Source organism: Thermobia domestica, chromosome 9 (genome assembly GCF_964235325.1).
Source record: "Thermobia domestica chromosome 9, izTheDome1.hap1.1, whole genome shotgun sequence".
NCBI lineage: Eukaryota > Metazoa > Arthropoda > Insecta > Zygentoma > Lepismatidae > Thermobia > Thermobia domestica.
Genome location: NC_137462.1, coordinates 95,230,766 through 95,251,540, shown reverse-complemented (window position 1 = coordinate 95,251,540; position 20,775 = coordinate 95,230,766). Strand labels below are relative to the sequence as shown.

Here is a 20,775-nt window from a genome sequence, read left to right as displayed (position 1 = left end):
CTGAATCTAATGTCATTCACTTTGAAACACTCTTTCATGACTGACACATATCTCAAGGTGACGTTTTAGCCGTAACGTTGTGCGCGATTTTCGCTCTTTCACATATTTCACGTTTATCGTTTTTCCTTTCATATCTTGATATACCGTACAAAAGTAGTTATAGATTTATAAAGCACATGAAAGTATCGAAAACAGAAAATTGTAGTGACTTTTTTTTAAGATACAGCAAGCTTACATCCGTCGTGTAAATTAGCAACAAATGACGAAATTGCTCGTACTATCAAGGGCTTCATGCCGAAGATGGAGGGAAACAATAAATGTTTGGAGACTCCACATGGTAAATCAAGGTTATTTGAAGATTCACCTTCGTCTATTTAGAAATATTACGATGGTATCTGACTACTTCTTCTGAGAATACGTTCTTAGAAAAAAGTAAAGATTTGTGTGAGAACAGTGTAGTTATGCTTTTTTCGTGATACGTGACCGCTATTTCTTGAGATCTGTATGTGAGTTGACTCTTAGAGAAAAAAGAAATATAATGGGCGTAGTATAAAAAGCAGATTGCACATTCATAATTTCACTGTTAATGTATTTTGTAACAATTGTCTAGTTTTTTTTTTTTTTTTGTTTTTGGTATGTGACCGCTTTTTGTTGAGATTTGTATGTTACTTGACATTCCTAGGGAAAACAAAATAAGTTTTTTCTAACAAGTGGTTAGTTGTGCTTTTTTTACGGCCTCAGATTTTTTTGGGTCAAGCTTTCAGCACGTAATATCTGCGATACTACGTGCGGGGTGAAAGCTGAGAAAACATTTTTTTTCATTCAATGACTGAATGACCCCTTAATATTTTCCATGGTCATCCGAACACGCTGTATTAACGAATATACCTCCATAAGGTCTTTCATTACTTGGTCGTGATAGTGTAAAGTATGATATTTCGCAGTTTATATCTTCTCTCATGTATATTTTAGAACTTCAGTATTTTTCTCATCATTTTTTTTACTTGTTATGAATATTCAAGAAAATGCAGTTTAAAAAATCAAACTATTTCTCATTCCACATTGTGATGGTGTTAGTTAATATTTTGATACTAGTTGAGCTCAGACTATATTATTATTATTATTATTATTATTATTATTATTATTATTATTATTATTATTATTATTATTATTCCTACGAAAGTGACGTGTAATATGTAATTAACACAAAGTTTCTCTGTATTTCTAATTATTTTTTGTAGTGTAGGTGATTATCACCAGCATGTCTTACATATAATAGAAATTAGGAATACCTGGCAATTTCCTCAATAATTCAATTGCTACATGTTACTTTCGTATCATTTTAAGGCTCTGCTAAACGCTTCTTCTACATTTCTATTTTTGAAAAAAGCTGGGAGAACTGAAGAAATAATAGATTTTCGGAAAGTGGCTCATATAATAACCATGGAACTCTTTAATGTGAACGCGAAGTTTTAAATTTGTTGCCGCAGCCTATGATGTCATCATTTGTGACCTATTAAACATTTCAATACAACTCAGTTATTTAAAACATTTCTTAGTTTAGATCGTAGAGTTCTATGACCATTATGCGGCCCGTTCCCAAACGTCTTCTATTTTCTTTCATTTTCCCACAATCTTCGAAAAAAAATAAATGGCAGCGGACGTTTAGAAGATCCTCAAAATGTTATCCAATCAACATCCCGTTAATAGTCCCCAGTCATCCCGATTGTAGTCGATACGTGAACACTGGTCGTCCAGCCAATATCCCATGGACATTTGTGGGACCAAATTTGGAGCTCCATAGGACACAAAACGTTATTCAATTAATATCCCACGTTGGACCTTAGGTCATCTTATGATAGTCGATTCACATCCCATTGTTATCACAAAGTTTATTAATGGATATTCCTTTGAGGTCCCGTTGAATATCACGTTTTCCCGCGGAGGTCCTGCGGATGTCCCTTGAGCAAATTCGGATGATCCCAGTGATATCCCGTTATCCATTGCAGGATCAGTCTCGGACGACCAGTGGACGTCCTTATGCTATATGGAATAGTCGATTGACATCCAGTTGTTATCCCACGATTTGCCAATAGACATCCCTTTGTGGTCCCGCTCAATGTCCTGTATCCCGGGATATTAGCGGCATCTGGATCTCCCGCGGAGATCCTGTGGAAGTCTTGGGAGTAAATATGGATAATCCCGAGACGTCACGTCGTCCGTTGCGGGCTCAGTCTCGGACATCCCGTGGACGTTCTTGTGCTATGTGGGCAGTGTTCATAACAATTCGTCTACTAACCATATACACTCTTCTTCACACAACACTTTACAGCAACCTCTAAATCTTTTCAGCTGAATTAGAATAGATCTTGTTTCTGATTTAGTTTCCAGTTAAAATTTTCAAAGTATATTTACTTTCCTGTGTTCTTGCAACATGTAGTAGTATGAGAGGCGGTAGGTTAAAAAGGAATATATTCAAAAATTAAGTACAGTTTATTATGTGCAATCATATCCTTGCATTTTTACCTCTAGTTGCACATGCTCTGCGTAGAATGCTATTGAAAAGAAAGCGTTTAGTTATATGATTATCACATTTATTTCATAAATATAACTTATTCCTTCATAACTTAAATAATCGAAACACTAGCGGTCATAACTAAAGGTAATTAACTGAATGTAGCTTAGAAAGTATTATTTAGTGCTCATATATATATATATATATATATATATATATATATATATATATATATATATATATATATATATATATATGCATTGACGACTACATTACTTTGTTTGATTTATTCTTTTGTATATTGTTTTATGAACTTATCACTCTATAAGAGAATAATAAATTTTCAATTGAGAATGATTAATGTTATTTCACATTTTTAAAATAATGCCTACAATGGAGCTATGAAAAACTTATAAGAACTACGTCTGGTTTATTAGCATTACTCAATTCAAACACTTATATATTTATGGACAATGTTAAGAGCTTTAACACAGATTAGAAATAAATAGTTCGGAAAGTGTGTGCAATAGTATTAAAAATGCCAATCGTTGTGTGTTATTGTATTTTATGTGACATAAACTTTTTTCAATTTAAGATTTTTTTCACCCACGATTGGAAATGTCCACTTGCAAGTAACTGAAAATTATATTTGTTTAAAACAAAGAATAAAGTTATCGATTCACTCAGAATGTAATATTTTTGTTATTCGTTGTCTTACGGAATCTGTGTTAGTACTGGAGGAAAATGGACATTTTCTGCCGAGTGTGTTGTCTTGTGATAATCTTGGAGGTTTTAGTAAACACGTATTCTACATCTTCAGGTAATTTCTCTGTCATGCTACTATGCTATACTTGTGATTTGTTGTAATTGGAGGAAAAGTAATAAAACCATTTTCATTTTTGCTTGGAATATTTATTGAAAAAAGGACGGTAGAGGTAAGGGAAATGATTATATTTCTGTTACATCCTTTTCTATTGTGGGTACTTATTTTTACACTAAAGTCAGAAGTTGACAAAGATGTATAATTATAACATTCCTCAAATTTGTACGAAAAGTGACTTTGCCAGTAACGCAATACAATAGGAAGTGGGACATGTCTCACTTCACCTTTTTTCATAAAATATAAAGCAGTTAAGCAGAAAGTAAATCAAATTAATGTGAGAGCAATTAATGATCTGTTTGGGGATGGACAACTAAAATCTCACGTATGGTGCAAGCGCCATGTCAGAAGAAAGTGGTAGTTACGTGTCCAGAAAGTGTTGTTCGCAGGAAGGGTGCTGGATTCCTAACATCTGGTCTTCTCCTTTCTGACTACAATGTGAAACCATAATCAGAAACAGCAATCGAAAACTGACTTTCAAGCACGGTTTCAAATACCTTTACTATTCACCTTACAGTTCCGACTCCATGTCTAACAACTTCCATCTCTCTCTAATACTGAATAATTACAATTGCATGTACTTACATTTGAAAAGATGTAGATTGGTTTGAAATGTTAATAACAATAGATATCAGACAATATTCATCATTAATATTCATCAATAATAAAGTAGCTGCTTGATAGGATAAATTTAAATTACTTATATTTAAAAAAACAGGTAAAAATTCATAGGATCATTATGTTCCTACTGGATATTCGATGAGCTGCTATTGTACCTTTTGATATCCTTGCGTGTAATTAGAAATTCTTTTCAAATTGATGCATTATGAAAACGAAATAATGGGAGTTGGTCATAGAATTATTGGTATTGATTTCGTCTTCTCGTAAGAACATAACAGATCTTCAAACATCAGGCGAAAGCACCAAATCATTAGAAACTAAGCAATAATTACCTCTATGCCCTGCCCAAATCATTAACTCAAGATGCCTGAAATTAGGTCAGAATATACTATAGAATTCAAGATTACAACAAGTTTGTCTGGAGTTTCTATCCCAACTCAGATTTATCGTAATAAATTATTTACTTACGGCTTTATTTCCTTATTCTACCAGAAAAGTTTTATTGTTATAAAGCACTTTATTCCATTTATTTACTCTTATTGTCTCAGATTTGAACTCAGAATCTGCTTTTGTATTATATCACATGTTTCTTTCTGACAAGGAAAATTAGTAAGAGGCTTGACGAATAGTTACACTCGTGCTAAATGCCTCTCTTAATTTTACACACCCCACATCGTTGACTAGGCTTAGTGCAAAATTAATTGGGAACTAAAGTTCTGATAAAGACGCTATTGCTTGAGATTGGAATAGAACTAACTCCATGTTATGGGCTCGAATTCTGCTCCGATCTGTGGGTGGGGAGAGACAAGAAGAATGACAACAAGTGTTTTTTTTTTTTTTTGTAACACAACACCCTCTGTCCAGAGAAAAATCAACTAATACGATAATATCTAATGACAAGAAGGCTAATTTTATTTAAAAAGAAAAAGTATTTTTAGAATTAATTTAACGGCAAATTAAAAGGCAACAATGGCAAAAGAGTCTCATAAAATAAGCTATATTTAAGGCTATAAGCATTTCGTAGATTTGTATGGCTAAATGCCTCTTCAAATATGCTAGATTTAGCCAAAAATAAGCTAAATTTGCATCACAGATTTGCAGGAAGGGTGCTGGATTCATGACATCTGGTCTTCTCCTTTGTGACTACAATGTGAAACCATATTCGATTATTGATTCTGCTCCGATCCAGACGGTCATAAACTTTCGAGAATTAAATGTTTTTAGAAACAATGATCCTTAATGTCGTATTATAATTTTAGATACATGTTACGGACATTCGAATGATACTTATTGGAAGTTACTATATTCCAAAGAGCAAATGTATGTACCATGATCCCAGAATAAATAGTGGTAATGCACTAGCTGCTTCACTGAAAGTCTAAAATTGACCTTAAAAATCAGAAAATTCCAAAAGGATTAACAATGTTCTTTAAATTTGTCCGGCAGATATCTATAACCAAAAACCAGTACTATTTACAGATAGTACTAGTGACTATTTACACTAATGAGAGAGCACAAAAACAGTTTTCTCTACCTACAAATATCTAGCAACTAACTATTCAACTAAAATGTGTTATTGTAGTGATGAAACATTCCTTAGCTATGTTTACGTTCTTTCTACTAAGATAATATTTTTTGTGTACAGGAACCTAATGAACGGAACTTAATATACACTCATGTCCAAAATTATTGTCGCATGTCTATAAATATGTTGTAGGAATATAATTTGAAAACGAATTCGTCTGGCATTTCTTACAATGTTAGTATGTGTATAATCGGCAAAGAGATGTATGTGGCAAATTTCATGTTAAAGGAGCAGTAAATAAGAACAATAAAAGGAAATAAAACTTTCTTGTCCATTTTGCAACATTTTGGTTTACTCATTCTAGTTTTCGTATTTATAATTCCTTTCCTATACAATTTACGACAATTACACATTTTCCGATTATGCACATACTATTAGTATTAAAAGTACCCTGCAAGATCACTATCAAATTATATTCTTACAATAAGACAGTTATAAATATGCGACAATCATTTTGGACATGAGTGAACATACATGATTTGCACAGTTTTACAATGCATGTTTATAATTATATTATGTTAGCATATTATGATAATTAATTATATTAGTTCTAATGAGCAGAATTGTATCCTTAAAGCTACTCAATGTTCTGGAATACGGATGTGAACGTAAATGCAGCTTCAAATATGAGTAAGTTTACGTGTGTGTACACATTAAATAATAATGCAATAGAAATCAGAATGCAAGTTATATTCTAAGGAATAAACTAAAGTGCAACTTAAGTACATTTTGCCACGTCCTGAATGGGAGTAGGGATAGTACCACTCTGCTCTGTGACACAGGAAAATTACACCACATAAAGTTCCAGCTTACATCTCAATTATTTTCTGTATGACTAATTGTTTTTGAACGTCCTTATCGCAAAATTCATTTCACATAAAAATAAAAATATTAATATACACATTGCTAAACAATCAAAACTAAACATTGACTCTAGACTGAATATTGATCTTTGAAATCAAGAATATTAGCAAACATAATTTATAGTTGGATTACAAGTGAAATTTCGTTGTTTAAAGCTACACTATTGACTGAAATAAACATTGTTTGATACCCATAAATTAACTTAAAACCCCGAACTTAACGGTTAGACCATCGTTGTGGTTAGTAGGATAGACCTACTATCGATTTTGGTAATCTCACTTATGGAAGGTGGTGAAATCGTGAACAAGAATGTAAAAAGACTATTCAGGAAGTGTTATGAAACGAAAACTTTACAATTATTTTTACGATATCTTGAAATGTTTCCAAAAATCAAACGCACTTTTGCTTGTGCAGGCACAGTCTTCGTAAGAGGTTGAAACGTGGTATATACATGTAAGTTTTATAAAATTGGACAAGTGTTAACGTTTTATTTTCTTTTTTATTTTAGTAATATCTCGAAACATTTTCAAGATATAGGCCCACTCCCAGGTTTGAGAGTCACAGTTTTGGTAGGAGATAGTTGGATATGTGTATTGCGATATTTTTCAGTCTACGTGGGTGACCTTCTATGTCATTTGAGCTTTATTTGGCACCTATTTTAATATCGAAGTTTTATATCCATTACATTTTTTTGCGTTACCGTGTTCTAGAGGTTGAAACATGATATATATATATGTAGCTTAATGAAATGTGATATGGGAGTGTTTCAGAAGGAAGGGGAATTTTTCGATAATTTTTGCGATATCTAGAACCATATTTGAGAAATAGATCTCTGCTTTCGGCTTTGAAATTCAAAGTTTTCGTGTAAAGTTGAAAATTGGTGATTTGTATTTCACGATTAGACATGACGTCTAGCAGTCAAGTTGGAGCTTATTTCTCCGAAAAGTTTCTGCACAGACATAATTTAAAATGAAGGATTTGATATTTATTGATGTAACCTATGAACATTTTTTCTGTCATTAATTTAATGAATTATCAGGTAATCTACAGTTTGTTCTTTTTTCCACTTCATAAACAACAAGTCATTTGTTATTATACAACGTATTATCGGCAGCTAATTCCAATAGCTTTTTTCCTTTAATTTACTGCGTACACCTAAATGTCTTCTGGTGAAGTCTGTTGAACTTGGCCGTTCAGAGCAAGATCCCCATTTCAGCGGATTGAAGTAAAATAAATAGGACTAAAGAACATAAATGATGTATTCTCTACACTTTTGTTAAGTTGCATAAGAAGCAGTGAACTGAAATAAAGTATGTATAAAGAAACAAACGTGGATCTTACAAAGTTACAGAGTCACATATAAATACTTTCAACCCTAACAAAATATATATTAACCACAAATTACATTTCTTTTTTTCTCCTTTCTTCAATTAGATGTTCTTTGATATTTAGTATTGGGCTATTTTGACATGAGTCGTTTTTGCCATGGTCTCTTTTAACGTATAAACTTCAAAAGCGGGGCTCTTTAAACCATGATATTTCTTGTACGAAGCTTTTTTGTCCGGAACTCATGTGACACGGTATACATTTAACCAAATCCTTTTGTTATACAGGAATTTTTGATTGCTCTCTTTTGACGAATGGCCGTTTTCTTCGAATCCTTCTAACTCAGGGTTGTTTCAACCCGATCGATTTATCATGTGGGGTTGATTCGACAGGATCCCTAGCACTTCTGACTCGGGATCGTGTTGATCTCAGCCAATGTAATGCGGGATGTCATTTACTAGAGCCCTTGCGACATATTTTTTCTGTCTTTGACCTTCTGTCTGGGTTATTGTGAGATGGAATCAAGATGGCATCCAATAATATCAATAATACGTAATAATAAATTGTAAGAGGGGAAACCGTCTCCAAATATAATATTTTCAATCTCAAGTGTAGGATCTTTTTTTTAATCGGGTTAGCCATTTGGGCTGTACACTCTTTATGTGACCAATATTAAATGAAAATGCAACGTTGCAATGTACCTGGGGTAATAATAATAATAATAATAATAATAATAATAATAATAATAATAATAATAATAATAATAATGAATAACAGAATTACAATACCAATTACATAAACATTACCTTCCCATTCAGAAAAATTAATAATTGTCACGACGGGATTTGAACCCAGGTGGCTGCAATGGGAGTTTCCTGCTTTCGCATTTTTTTAAAAAAAACAAACCGACCCAACCGTGTCTCGAAAATGCAAACACAGTTTTTGAATTTCTTTAAAAAAATATCTTAACTTGAAATAATTTATTTGCCTTCGGAATGTATACCAGCGAATATTTTAAATGAATATCCTACAAAGGGAATGCATTAGGTTATTTTTTAAATGATTTTCAGAGTCGAGTTACCTCCCAAATTCAGGAACCAAACACAGTTATTTCGATATATCGCTGGGAACCACCTACGCTGAGTGAATAAAACAATAAAACGTGATATGAGCTTACAAAATACCTATCTAAAAAGTATTTAAAATCTTGAAAATCTAATAAAAATCTTAGAAGTAGAAAATAAAAATCTAAAAAGTACTTACTTGATGGATACTTAAAGGATTTTTAACCCTTTTTCCAGAAAATCTTGTTTTAACCTTCATCCACTCGCTCCCCGCGAGAAAATGGCCGTCATTTTTTGTTATATTGTACCCTTCTTCCCAGGGCGCTGATATTATGGTTGGAGGTGTGTGTATTCTCTATTTACACTCCCACCCTCTATATTCGAACACATGTAGATCTTCACTACCATATTCTAGGCAAACTTTCATCAGGTCTTCAGAACTTGCTGTTTCAATCACAATTAATTTTTTAAAAATCTAATCATAAGGGAATTCAGACATTTAAGTATTTCACCATAAAGAAAAGGCAGCATCGGTGAGTCCGACCGAAATTTCGTAAGAAAAGGTTGAATGTCTGCAGCAACGGTTTCGAAGAAAGCTAATTTGCCTCCAAGCAAAGAATCTTTCAGACACGAGTTATTAATTTTAAAGTTGTCTCAATATGGTTCAAGCTTACTACCTGAAACTGAATCGACATATCTCTTCAAGTGAGGTAATAATAGCTGAACTCTGTCTACTGCATTTATATTTTCTAAAAAATATGAGCATTAGTACCCATCATCAGCTTAAACACCCACAAACCCAAAGGTACTAGAGTGACCCAATCAAAAGTTGAAGATATATAATTTTTGGGGGAAAGAAGTAATATGACATTGGAATTTCACTTTGAATTTGAGATACCTAGAATCCGACAAAGGAATAAAAGTCTCTAAGTGCCATAAAGTTATGACGTAGTTAATGTCCAAAACTAAACCGATTTTTAGTTGAATATAGGGTGCCTAGATTTCCCGAATGATACCAGGATATTACTTTCTACATTTCACGAATATTCCTTAAAACTTATTCTGCATAATCAGAATTAGTTCCGAACTAATCAACTCCGAATGCATTCTGAATAGTTAATTTTAATGTTCACCGAATATTCGAGCAATATTACTGAATTACCTTGCACCAGGGTTACCTCTAGCAATTTGAAAATGAATTACTAGAGAACACAGTTCTGAGGCTTTGCCTTTTGGTTTCATGAACAAAACTGATATGTTAGAATAATCTGATTGGCTTATCGAAACACAGTTAATAATGTATTTTTCTCTCTACAGAATTATTGCGCATGTCCCTAAAACTGTACCCAATTAAAGTTTTCGTTAGTTTGTGGTAATGAAACTAAAAACTTTGTGATTTTGAATCCCGTGAACAGAACTAATATGTGAAAGTATGTTTCGGCTTTGTTCGTATTAAATATCTGTTACACGTATTTCATGCGTTCAGTTATGAAAATAGTTATCACGCACTTTACAAATTGACATTTATTCCAAATTTATTAATAATAATCTCACTATTCCACTTCAATTTGAAGAACTGGATAATAGTGAAGAAACAATGCATCAAGTGTGTCATTTTATTCTCTTTAATCATTTCACAGAATCGGTAATGTTTATATATATTTTTTTTGTTTTAAAACATCAAAAAATATCAGAAGAGCATCGAATTAGAAAATGTATTTAGATTCTGGTGACCGAACCAAAAATATTTTCTTCCAATGACATTATTGCCTGACCAGAAAACGGTGCTATTTTTAGCTGGTATCACTTATGTTGCGATTACCTCAGTATTGTTGGGATAGACTAATAGAGAATATCATTGCTGTAGTGTATCGAACGGTTTCTAAAAGTTGCTGTTTAGATGTTATGAGTAGATGTTATGTATCTGTTTGCACTTAATAAGAAACGCAATATATTATTTAATTCTTATTTTATGTAGGAATGACTCACCATCCCTGAAATAATGGCGACTAATTGGTAATGAATAAATATTATCAATGAAAGAGCCACATAGCACAACGAACAATTCAGTGAGCTTCTATCCTGCATTAAGCAGAATGTACAAAATATATTCAATTTACTTGCTTACTTAATACGTTTCTCTTCTGCCACTTGGGTGTTGGAGTTTTCCATAAAGCTCACCACTTGCATCTGCCCTGCGCCAGATCCTTCACTCTTTAGTATGAAATGTCGTGTGTCTTAGAAATGTCCTCTATAGCTTCTTTCCATGTTTCTCTTGTCTGCCCCTCTGGTATTTTCTTCCCTAACTCTATTGATCTTGCTTCCCAGATTTATTTTGGAAATCTTTCAACCTTATGGCATGCTCTAGCTATCAAAATTGGCTTGTTCAATATGCAACTGCATTGATTTAATTTCCAATGTTTGCTTGAAAGTTTGATTAATTCTTTATTTTTCCTGCAACTCTTCTAAAATAAAACTTCATTTCTATTGCATGTAGATTTTGTTCCTTCCTCTCACTAAATACTCATGTGTCACCCGCAGGTAAGTGTGAGGACGAATACTGATTTGTAGACAGCTATTTTCGTTTTTCGGTTTATTTTTCTTTTCGCTAAGAGTCATCTTTTAATAGCGCAATAGAGTCTGCTTGTATTAGTTATTTTGCTCTTCAGTTTCATTATAAAAAAGGCGCAACCAGTAAGAAGCCGGAATGACAATATCAATTACTAGTAGATTAATTTAGGTTCGATCGTTTAGAGTAGAGAATTCTAACCTGGGTGATGACAGATTTTCTTGAAAAATCAGAATTCTAAACAAATGAATAACTTGTAATAAAACAATACTTAACGTCCTTAATAGTATCGCTCAGCACATTATCTGCGTGATCGACACGTTGATTATTACCATTTTGTGCGAGTAATGTTCAACAGATATCTATGTCCTTAGTGGTTTAAGAACTTTAAATTCAGACTGAAAAATGAGTAATATTTAGAAATGTGTTTTATGTGCTATATTACACAATCGAGAAGTGCATTCCCATGAAAACATCAATGCCAAAATGATTCCCTTGATGGTTTACTAAAAGTATAATACAAAAGCTAAAACTTAAATGACAAGATCGCATAAAATGGCTCAAGGAGAGCGGAATGGCTAATTACCAATATCACTATAACGAGTACTGCAGGTTACGTGGAAAAGTGAAACGTGTAATAGCTACAGCACATAATGACTTTATCTTCAATTCTGAGAATAATATAACCCAATACCCACAACATTTCTGGACCAACACTAAAAATAAATCCCGACATCTTTCTACTGAGTCCATGACCCATGACGAACAGAATCTGACTAAGAATGATGAATTTGCGAAAGCTTTTCCTCAACACTTCCAGTCCATTTACAATTAATGCTTTTTCTTAACTAAAGATTGTATTAACACACATAATAAAAATAGTTATATGAGGAATGCCATACTTTTTTCCATTTGATGCAAATTAGTGCAGGAGACATTGGAAATGCAACAAAGAAACTGAACCCGAATAAAGCAACTTGGCCTGATAGCATACCACCTTATATCGTGAAGGGTTGTAGTAATATTTTGAAACATTCGCTATATACCTTATTTTGACTCTCAATAAGGGCAAATGTTTTTCCAGATATATATGTAAAAAATATATAATATGCCCAGTCCCGAAACACGGCAACAACAATAGTATAGAACACTCTATCGTCCAGCAGCTATATTACAAACAATTGCAAAAGAATTTGAGAGTGTCATTTATGATCAAATGATGCATCATGTTAAGCCAGCAATTTCAATATGTCAACATGGCTTCCTACAGAAAAGATCCACGGTGACTAACTTAACTATAACTTCAGATTTCATAACCTCCTCTTTAGATAACAATGGACAAGTAGACGTTATATATACGGATTAAAAAAAACATTTGATACTGTGGATCTTGATATATTAATTCAAAAACTTGCCAGGTTTAATTTTAGTTCCCAAATGATATTTTGTTTCAATCTTACTTACGTGAACGTAGGCAATCCGTCTTATATAAAAAATATAAAACTAAAAGCTTTCGCGCAAGTTCTGGATTCTCTCAGGGGTCTAATCTTGGGCCTCTATTGTTTTTATTATTTATTCATGATTTGCAACGTTATATTAAAAAATCTCAAAAAATACTTTTTGCAGATGATTTAAAAATACTCGTAGATGTGAAACGTATAGATTACCGTCTACTCTTGCAACAAGATCTGACTAGCATACTAAAATGGTGTACTAGGAATACACTTACAATAAATATTAATAAGTGTAAAACAATGACATATAGTATTCGTGAGAAAACGTACGACTTTACTTACATGATCAAAGGAATAAGTATAGACACATTAGACACAATTAAATATTTAGGTGTGATATCTGACAAAAAATGACCTTTTCGCATCATGTGGCAATATTACTAAGGATGTATATAGAAGTCTTGGGTTTCTTATCAGAACAACCAGAGAATTCAGAAATGTTAACTCTCTGAAAACGCTTTACTTTTCTTACGTAAGATCCGAACATGAATATGCCTCACTTATTTGGAACACTTCCGTGAAAACACGTAGTCAAACAATTGAGCAGATACAAAGCAAATTCATACGTGTTCTCACATACAAAAGGGCAGGATTTTATCCAAAATATGAATCATATGATAATTTACTTCCAAACTTCACACTTGAGACACTTGAACAAGAACGGAAGTTGAACGATCTCATTTGCACAGACTTTTGCACAACAAAATAGACTGTACAGACATAACTAGAAAGTTAATGATACAGATTACAACCATCAAAACAAGCAAGGGAAATAGTGGCCTGTTCTACTGCAGAAAGGCGCGTACAAATGCATTGCATATGACATCTACATGGAGAATTTCTGTTACATACAATAAAATCAGTAAGATTATAAATGTGTATATATATTTAATAGTTCTGAAAAGTTGTACAAAAGAGTAACACAGCCTATTTTGTAAAACGAATCAAGTAAATTATATTATTTTAATTTAAGATTTTGTATTAAATTATGTAATTATGTATTAATCAATCTTAAAATTATGTATTATATGTAGAAGTGTAATTGGGCAGTAATGCCTGTTGTTTCGATAAATAAATAAATACCGATCAAAGATGTCTGTCCTATACCGGCGTATTTAACATGTGACAAAAATAGTGAATGAATGTCATTCAGAGGTGTACCCACGTGGGGCTCCACCAGGTCTGAACACACTCAAATATTCGAAACTTTTAAATAATACACTTATGGTTTATCTGAGTCAGAAGTACAATCACAAAGTTCAAACCCATTCAATTCTTCGACGTTCTATACATCTAACAAAAATGTTTATGGTGGCTTCTGCTGTTGTATAAGCAGTAAACATGCTTGTACCTAATAGGCTGAAAGCAGAAGGCAAAGGTTGAAAACACTGGTTTAAAAAAAATGTAGGATATCTTTTAAGCGTAAGTTTCAATCAAGTTAAGGTTAAGGCTGAATTAACCTTTCGAGTTTTATTGTTTGTTTATCGGTTGTCACGCAAATTTCCCTTCCGAGTTTCAGTCAGGAGAGAATTCAAATATATTTTCATTATAGGAATGTGAAAGCCATTTTTGCTTGCTCAGATTCTGGCACGTGTGCCTTTGGTGCACATGTCTCCGCTTCGAATCACGGTGCAAGAGCACGAAAAAGTTAATTTACAATCATTCATTTCTATTACTCACCCGTCTCCTTTAATCTAAGGGGCTATTCGTGGCATGTTAAACTAAACATTTAATTTTCTTTCATGGTTTCAAGGAATATTAGCCCTTGGGGAAAGGGAGGTGAAAAAGAACGTTTTTTTCAATTCACTTTTAAAAGGGTTGTGACATAGGAATACTTGACTTGTAAAATGTTATTAGAGTGCATTTGTCTTTCACGATCATTATCAAAATCAAGCATTTTGGTAGAGATGGAATAAAAATATTTAGTAAAACATGAGCTTATGGGTGGTTATATTGTAAATATCATTGCCTCATCATATCAAACTTTACGACATCATGATGTGTAATTTGAAAATGGAAGTTTTTCAAGAGAGAACTTTGTAGTTCAATTTGTTCTAAAAAATCGTGTTTCAAAAATATAATTATGAAGTTCAATTACAAATGCTGAAACTGAATAACGTGAGATATTAAACTTCAGAATATTCTCTGAAAATTTTCAAACATGGAGTCAAACCACTTGCAATCCCAATTGTCTAAATAATAAATTTACAACTTTCATTTATGAGAACAGGAATTCTCCCTGGATTGCCTTTATTTCTGGTTGTAGCATTCAGGTAAAAGAAGAGTTAATACTTCTGTTTTCACACACAATATAATTTTGGAACTTGGAAACTCGATGTTATTATTGTGTCTGATTTCCTACTTACAAGAAAGGGTCACGCAGTGGCTCCGCTGAGATCCAAACGAGGTAATTGTGTTTGCATTTGAAATGCTATAACTAGATGAATCCCAAAGTTATACGTGCCACCGGGCGGAATATCGTGAGTTACAACATATTTTGTAATGTAAGAACTAAAAAAAAAAAAAAAAAAAAAAAAAAAAAAAAAAAAAAAAAACCTGGCAGAATAGTTTGAACCGAGTCATTTGTTCGGAAACGGTTGGATAAGTGGAAAACTTGACCAACACGTATCCCATCATTTTCAACGACAAACTTTTTGGGGTAAAAAACTTTGTCCCAGGGTTCCCTGCAAGGTCCCAGACGGGGTCCAACTCAAAAGTTTTAAAAGGCAAGGGGGGCTAAGTGGCACATCATTTGAAAGCTGTTGTAAAATGAAGGAAAATGCTGCAAGTCTCGACTCTCTACAACAGACCTGTGCAAAATGGTGACGGGTCAAAGCGTAAACAAAAACTTAATTGAAAAGTCCATGGTCACCTTTATAAATCGGAAATGGTGAGACAAATGTGAAAACAGGAAAGGATGAGTGGTATTATTTTCAAAGTACAACGATTTAAGTGAAAACGTCTTGTCCCACGGTCCCCACATGGTCCCAGGTGGGGTTCAACTAAAAAATTTCCAACTGCAAGACAGGTAGGACATCGTTTAAAACTCTTGTTAAGTGAAAGAAGATGGAGCACGTCTCGACTTTCTACGACAACCCTGTCCAAAATTGCTGTGGGTTAAAATGTAAGCAAACTGGAAAACAATCCAAGATGGCCGCTTAAAACCTATATCGAAAGGATAAGCATACCAAACTGCTGAAGCTAGTAAAACAAATTTGGCATTAATGTTGATTAGTAAGTGACTAAAATATGCAAAATGTTCAAAAACGCGACATCTTGGGTTCAAAATGCCGCACAATGTATCGAACGCATATACAGCTCATACCACTGGTGTTGGAGAAGCGAACGTTCATGGTTAATAGTCCACAAAATATCAAAGAGTATAATCTGTAATCCAATATGGCTGCCAGCGTGAAAAATGACTTTGTATATAAACATGTTATTTCTTGGAATACTGTGACCAAACCAACAAAGTTTGACGCAGTTCGATGTACTGAAATGACTTACATATGTTTGGTACTACTTGCCAATCTTGCAAATGATTTTTGTTTTTTGTATAGTTGGTATTGCTTGAAGTATTGAGATCAAACCAACGAATGAGATACAAATGTAACCATCACGAATACGTTACAATAGAGCCTCCAACCTACTGGTGCAGCAAGTTCTTTCTGAGTGAACTACGTATATATGACAAAATTAGAAAAATACCCGAAGGTATTCAACTTTTTTTTTCACTATGAGTAGGAAGTCATAGTTGTGTGTTCATCGCATATTCGTTATATTCAAGTAAATAATGTCGAGAGAACCGTGACGAACGTGCATTAAGAAGAAACCATATATGTGTTGTTACCGAATGAAATAATAGTTGAAGTGAATCGAAATTCAATTGTTCTTTAGTCTTCCTATTATTTCTAAATACATAATAGAGAAAAATAGAGATTTAGATTTGTACTGTTATGAATGACATAGGTTTTAAGCGGCCATCTTGGATTCAAGGTGGCCATAGTTTTTCAATTAAGCTTTTATTTACATTTTGACCCGCCACAATTTTGGACAGGGTTGTCGTAGAAAGTCAAGACTTGCTCCATCTACTTTTATTTAACAAGATCTTGCAAACGATGAGCATTTGAAACTTTTTAGTTGGACCCCACCTAGGACCCTGGGACAAGACGTTTTCACTTAAATTGTTGTACTTTTAAAATAATGCCAGACTCCCTTCGTATTTTCATATTTGTCTCACCATTTCCGATTTATAGGGGTGACCATGGACTTTTCAATTTTTTTTTTTTTTAACATTTTGACCCTCCGTCATTTCGCACAGGGTTGTTGTAGAGAGTCGAGACTTGCAGCATTTTCTTTCATTTTACAACAGCTTTCAGATGATGTGCCACTTAACCCCCCTTGCCATTTGAAACCTTTGAGTTGGAACCCGTCTGGGGTCCTGCGGGGGACCGTGGGACAAAGTTTTTTACCCCAAAACGTTTGTCGTTGAAAATAATGGGATACGTGTTGGTCGAGTTTTCCACTTACCCAACCGTTTCCGAACAAATGACTCGGTTCAAACTATTCTGCCAGGTATTTTTTTTTTTTTTTTTGTAGTTCTTACATTACAAAATATGTTGTAACTCAAGATATTCCGCCCGGTGGCACGTATAACTTTGGAATTCATCTAGTTATAGCATTTCAAATGCAAACACAAGTGTCTCGTTCGTATCTCAGCGGAGCCACTTCGTAACCCTTCCTTGTTAAATAGAAATTATAGAGATAACACGTTTTAATGTTGAACATTATTGTAATTTTATTTGTCGGTTGACTTGAAAAGACTGAATTTAGACTTAGAATACAAGCAGTGATAGGATATGTTATTTGTCACTGTGGACACTGTTGTCACTTCGCTTACTAGCTCCGTCCAGATCGTCCAGGACTGTTTCTCACTTCTCACATAAGCTCTGATCCGGGCCTGAAAAGACCTGGTGACCTTGTGAAACCCCGAAACTCCTATAGACGTAGACAATTTCGTGACATAGTCAGACCCCGAGACCCACTCAGACGCGATGACCGAGAAACAGCCGAAATATCGTCTCTGTATCATTACTGCAGAATTTTACAGTTGATTAATGTCGTTCATTTCAAGAGTTCGAACAAGCGTTTGTTTAATCCTCTATGTGGCATTTCTTAACCATATAACGTGTCTTGCATAAATCGGATAAGGCCTGTATATAGTAAGAAATATCGTACTTACACAATACAATTAAATAAGAGAATATCTGAGTGATCATCCGGTATATATATGGTGCAAATTATTATTATTTTGGAGATACTCTTTGTAGTCACTAATCAATCCAAATTGTATTTTTAAATAATATATTATCGTAAATTTCGCTGTAGCATTTTAACAATTTTCCGACGTTAAAAATTCCATAATAGTAGAACTTACATTTAATTTGATAAATCTGGAAAATAGGAACGGTGAAACATAGTTTCCACATAACACGATTAATGTTAACTATCAAACTGTAACATTAGATTCTCCATAGAATTACTTCACTCAATTTTAACAGACACTTTTAATGTATCTTTTCCGTGATGGGTTTTAAATAATTATAATATATATAATATAGTCCTGCTTACCCGCATATCTATAAGTCCAAAATGTTAGGTCATATATTAAATTGACAGAAATAGATAAATGTTTCCCATGTACAATTCCAGTTACCTTCCAACAAGGAGATGTCACATAAAATTCAAAGTAGACGAAAGTTTCTATTTTGTTGAATTTTAAGCTTTAAATTGTAATTGTCGAAACATAACTTATTTTTATCACAACACCCAGATAACTGTTAGTAGATATAACCATTTTCAGGCTATTAAATTCACTCCGACTCACATATCCCACTGTGACCATTTTGACGAAACCAACATCAGAACCATTTTTCTGTACGGAATTACCATTCCTTCGCTTTCCTATTGAAAATACACATGCCTTTCCGGGCATGAGTCTCAGTAAACGTATGTTTAATAGTTACTTAAAATTCTGTCACAAACCCATTGCGCTAGTAGTAACCTTTTTTCTTTCTTTTCTTTATTTTTTATTATCTCAACAGTGAAAATTAATTTCTTTAAATGTGTTACAACATTCTCCCTGTAGAGATATATTACTTTTGTTAGAAATAATGTAGGCCTATTATATAACACTATCCCAAATAGATATATTACTGTTATTAGAGTTAGTATATTATCTAACACTATACCAATAATCACACTAACTTCTACATTTACCCAACTAACTACTTATACATCCACACAAACTAAAAATAACGTAACAAAAAGAAACGAAATCCCACAAATAATCAACACTCATTCTTTCAAACAGTTAGATGTTATAGATTAGAAGAGCTTAATATATTTCCAAATTATTTGCAGTGTAACGAATTAATTATAATATTTATCAAATAACTTCGAGATCTCTTACAAATTAATTTTAGAATTCATTCAATTAATATATCGTACTAATAATAATCAAAGCTCAAGTTTAATAACAGAAATTTGACCCAAAAATATGCAAGACTGACAGCTTACAATTTTATCTTCTTTGTATGGAATATAACGTTTCCAATACAATGATCTTCGAAATTATTCCGCAGAAAAAAATATCATGATTTTATTTTCCAAAGATAATGTGAAGATTGATGACTTCTTGTTAATGATTATTTTTTCCCTAAACCCACAGTTTTTTCCATTCACACACATAAGGAGAAGGAATACTGGAACATTTTTCGATTGTCACACAAGTACGTTAATACTTGTTGCTGGCCTGCAATAATATCAAGTATTAATATAATAAAAACACTCATATAACTCATACTATTATATTCAATGAAATAAAATATTATGACTTGAAGACATTATTAATATAATAAATAATGTGCAAAAACATCAATTGGGAGAAAATATCTGACTACAATAACTTTCAAATTAACAAGGTTTGACATTATCGAAGTAATTATCTTCTGCCTGAATGGTTTAGTTATGCTAACATTTTTTTAAATATCTTTTTGATCGTCTACTTTTTCTACTAAAATAGTGTTTGGAGTCAATAATCGAATTATCCGAAATGGTCCTTGCCAAATATTTGATACATTTTTATTAATTTTGGCAGCTGATGAAGACAGAAAATGTTATTTTAATAATACTTTATCTCCCGGTTGGTGTATAGTTGCTGTTCTATTTTTATCGCATTTATTTCTCATCCAACCAAGCACCTTTCATATTTGTTAAATCTTTAAACCATATATTAGGATCTTTATTTTCAACGTATCATCTGTTCTCCAACATATATCTAGAGAGTCATTTACATTATTATCAAAAAATAACTCCATAGGAATACAACCACGCTCATATAGGACGGAAAAATTTAATGAGAACTCTATGTCATTTAGATATTTGTCCCAGAGAAGTTGTTTATCCTCAAAACATATCCTCAATGCTTGTTTAAAGCGCAAGATATACCTCTTCGCCGGATTGCGTGCAGAATATGAAGTTATTACTATACCTTTTATAACAAGACTAAATAAGAAAACTTTAAATTTCGATGACCGAAACACATTGAGTTATCATATGAGATACTCACCACGACTCATCTCCTACATATTAATTAGAACAATTTATTAATAAAAGTCTGCCTCGCCAAGTTTAATAATAACTCTGAAACACATATTTAGAAAAATCATCGACAATTACTAAACAATACCTTCTTTGTTTTGAATTAATCACGGAATCAGTAACATCATAAGATAAACGTGAGTTAACATCTAATGCAATTTCAAATATCAGAAGG

The 20,775-nt window shown here is 33.0% G+C and overlaps 1 protein-coding gene across 1 annotated transcript in view; it reads left to right on the top strand.

The window, feature by feature from the left end:
- Positions 1 to 3,199: 3,199 nt before the first annotated feature.
- Positions 3,200 to 20,775, top strand: part of LOC145694046 (zonadhesin-like) — a 139,132-nt gene continuing 121,556 nt past the window's right edge. Inside the window, exon 1 of the mRNA XM_081770185.1 lies at positions 3,200 to 3,335. Within this exon, the coding sequence (XP_081626311.1) occupies positions 3,260 to 3,335 (76 nt within the window). The 5' untranslated portion in view covers positions 3,200 to 3,259. The remainder of the gene's footprint in view (positions 3,336 to 20,775) is intronic.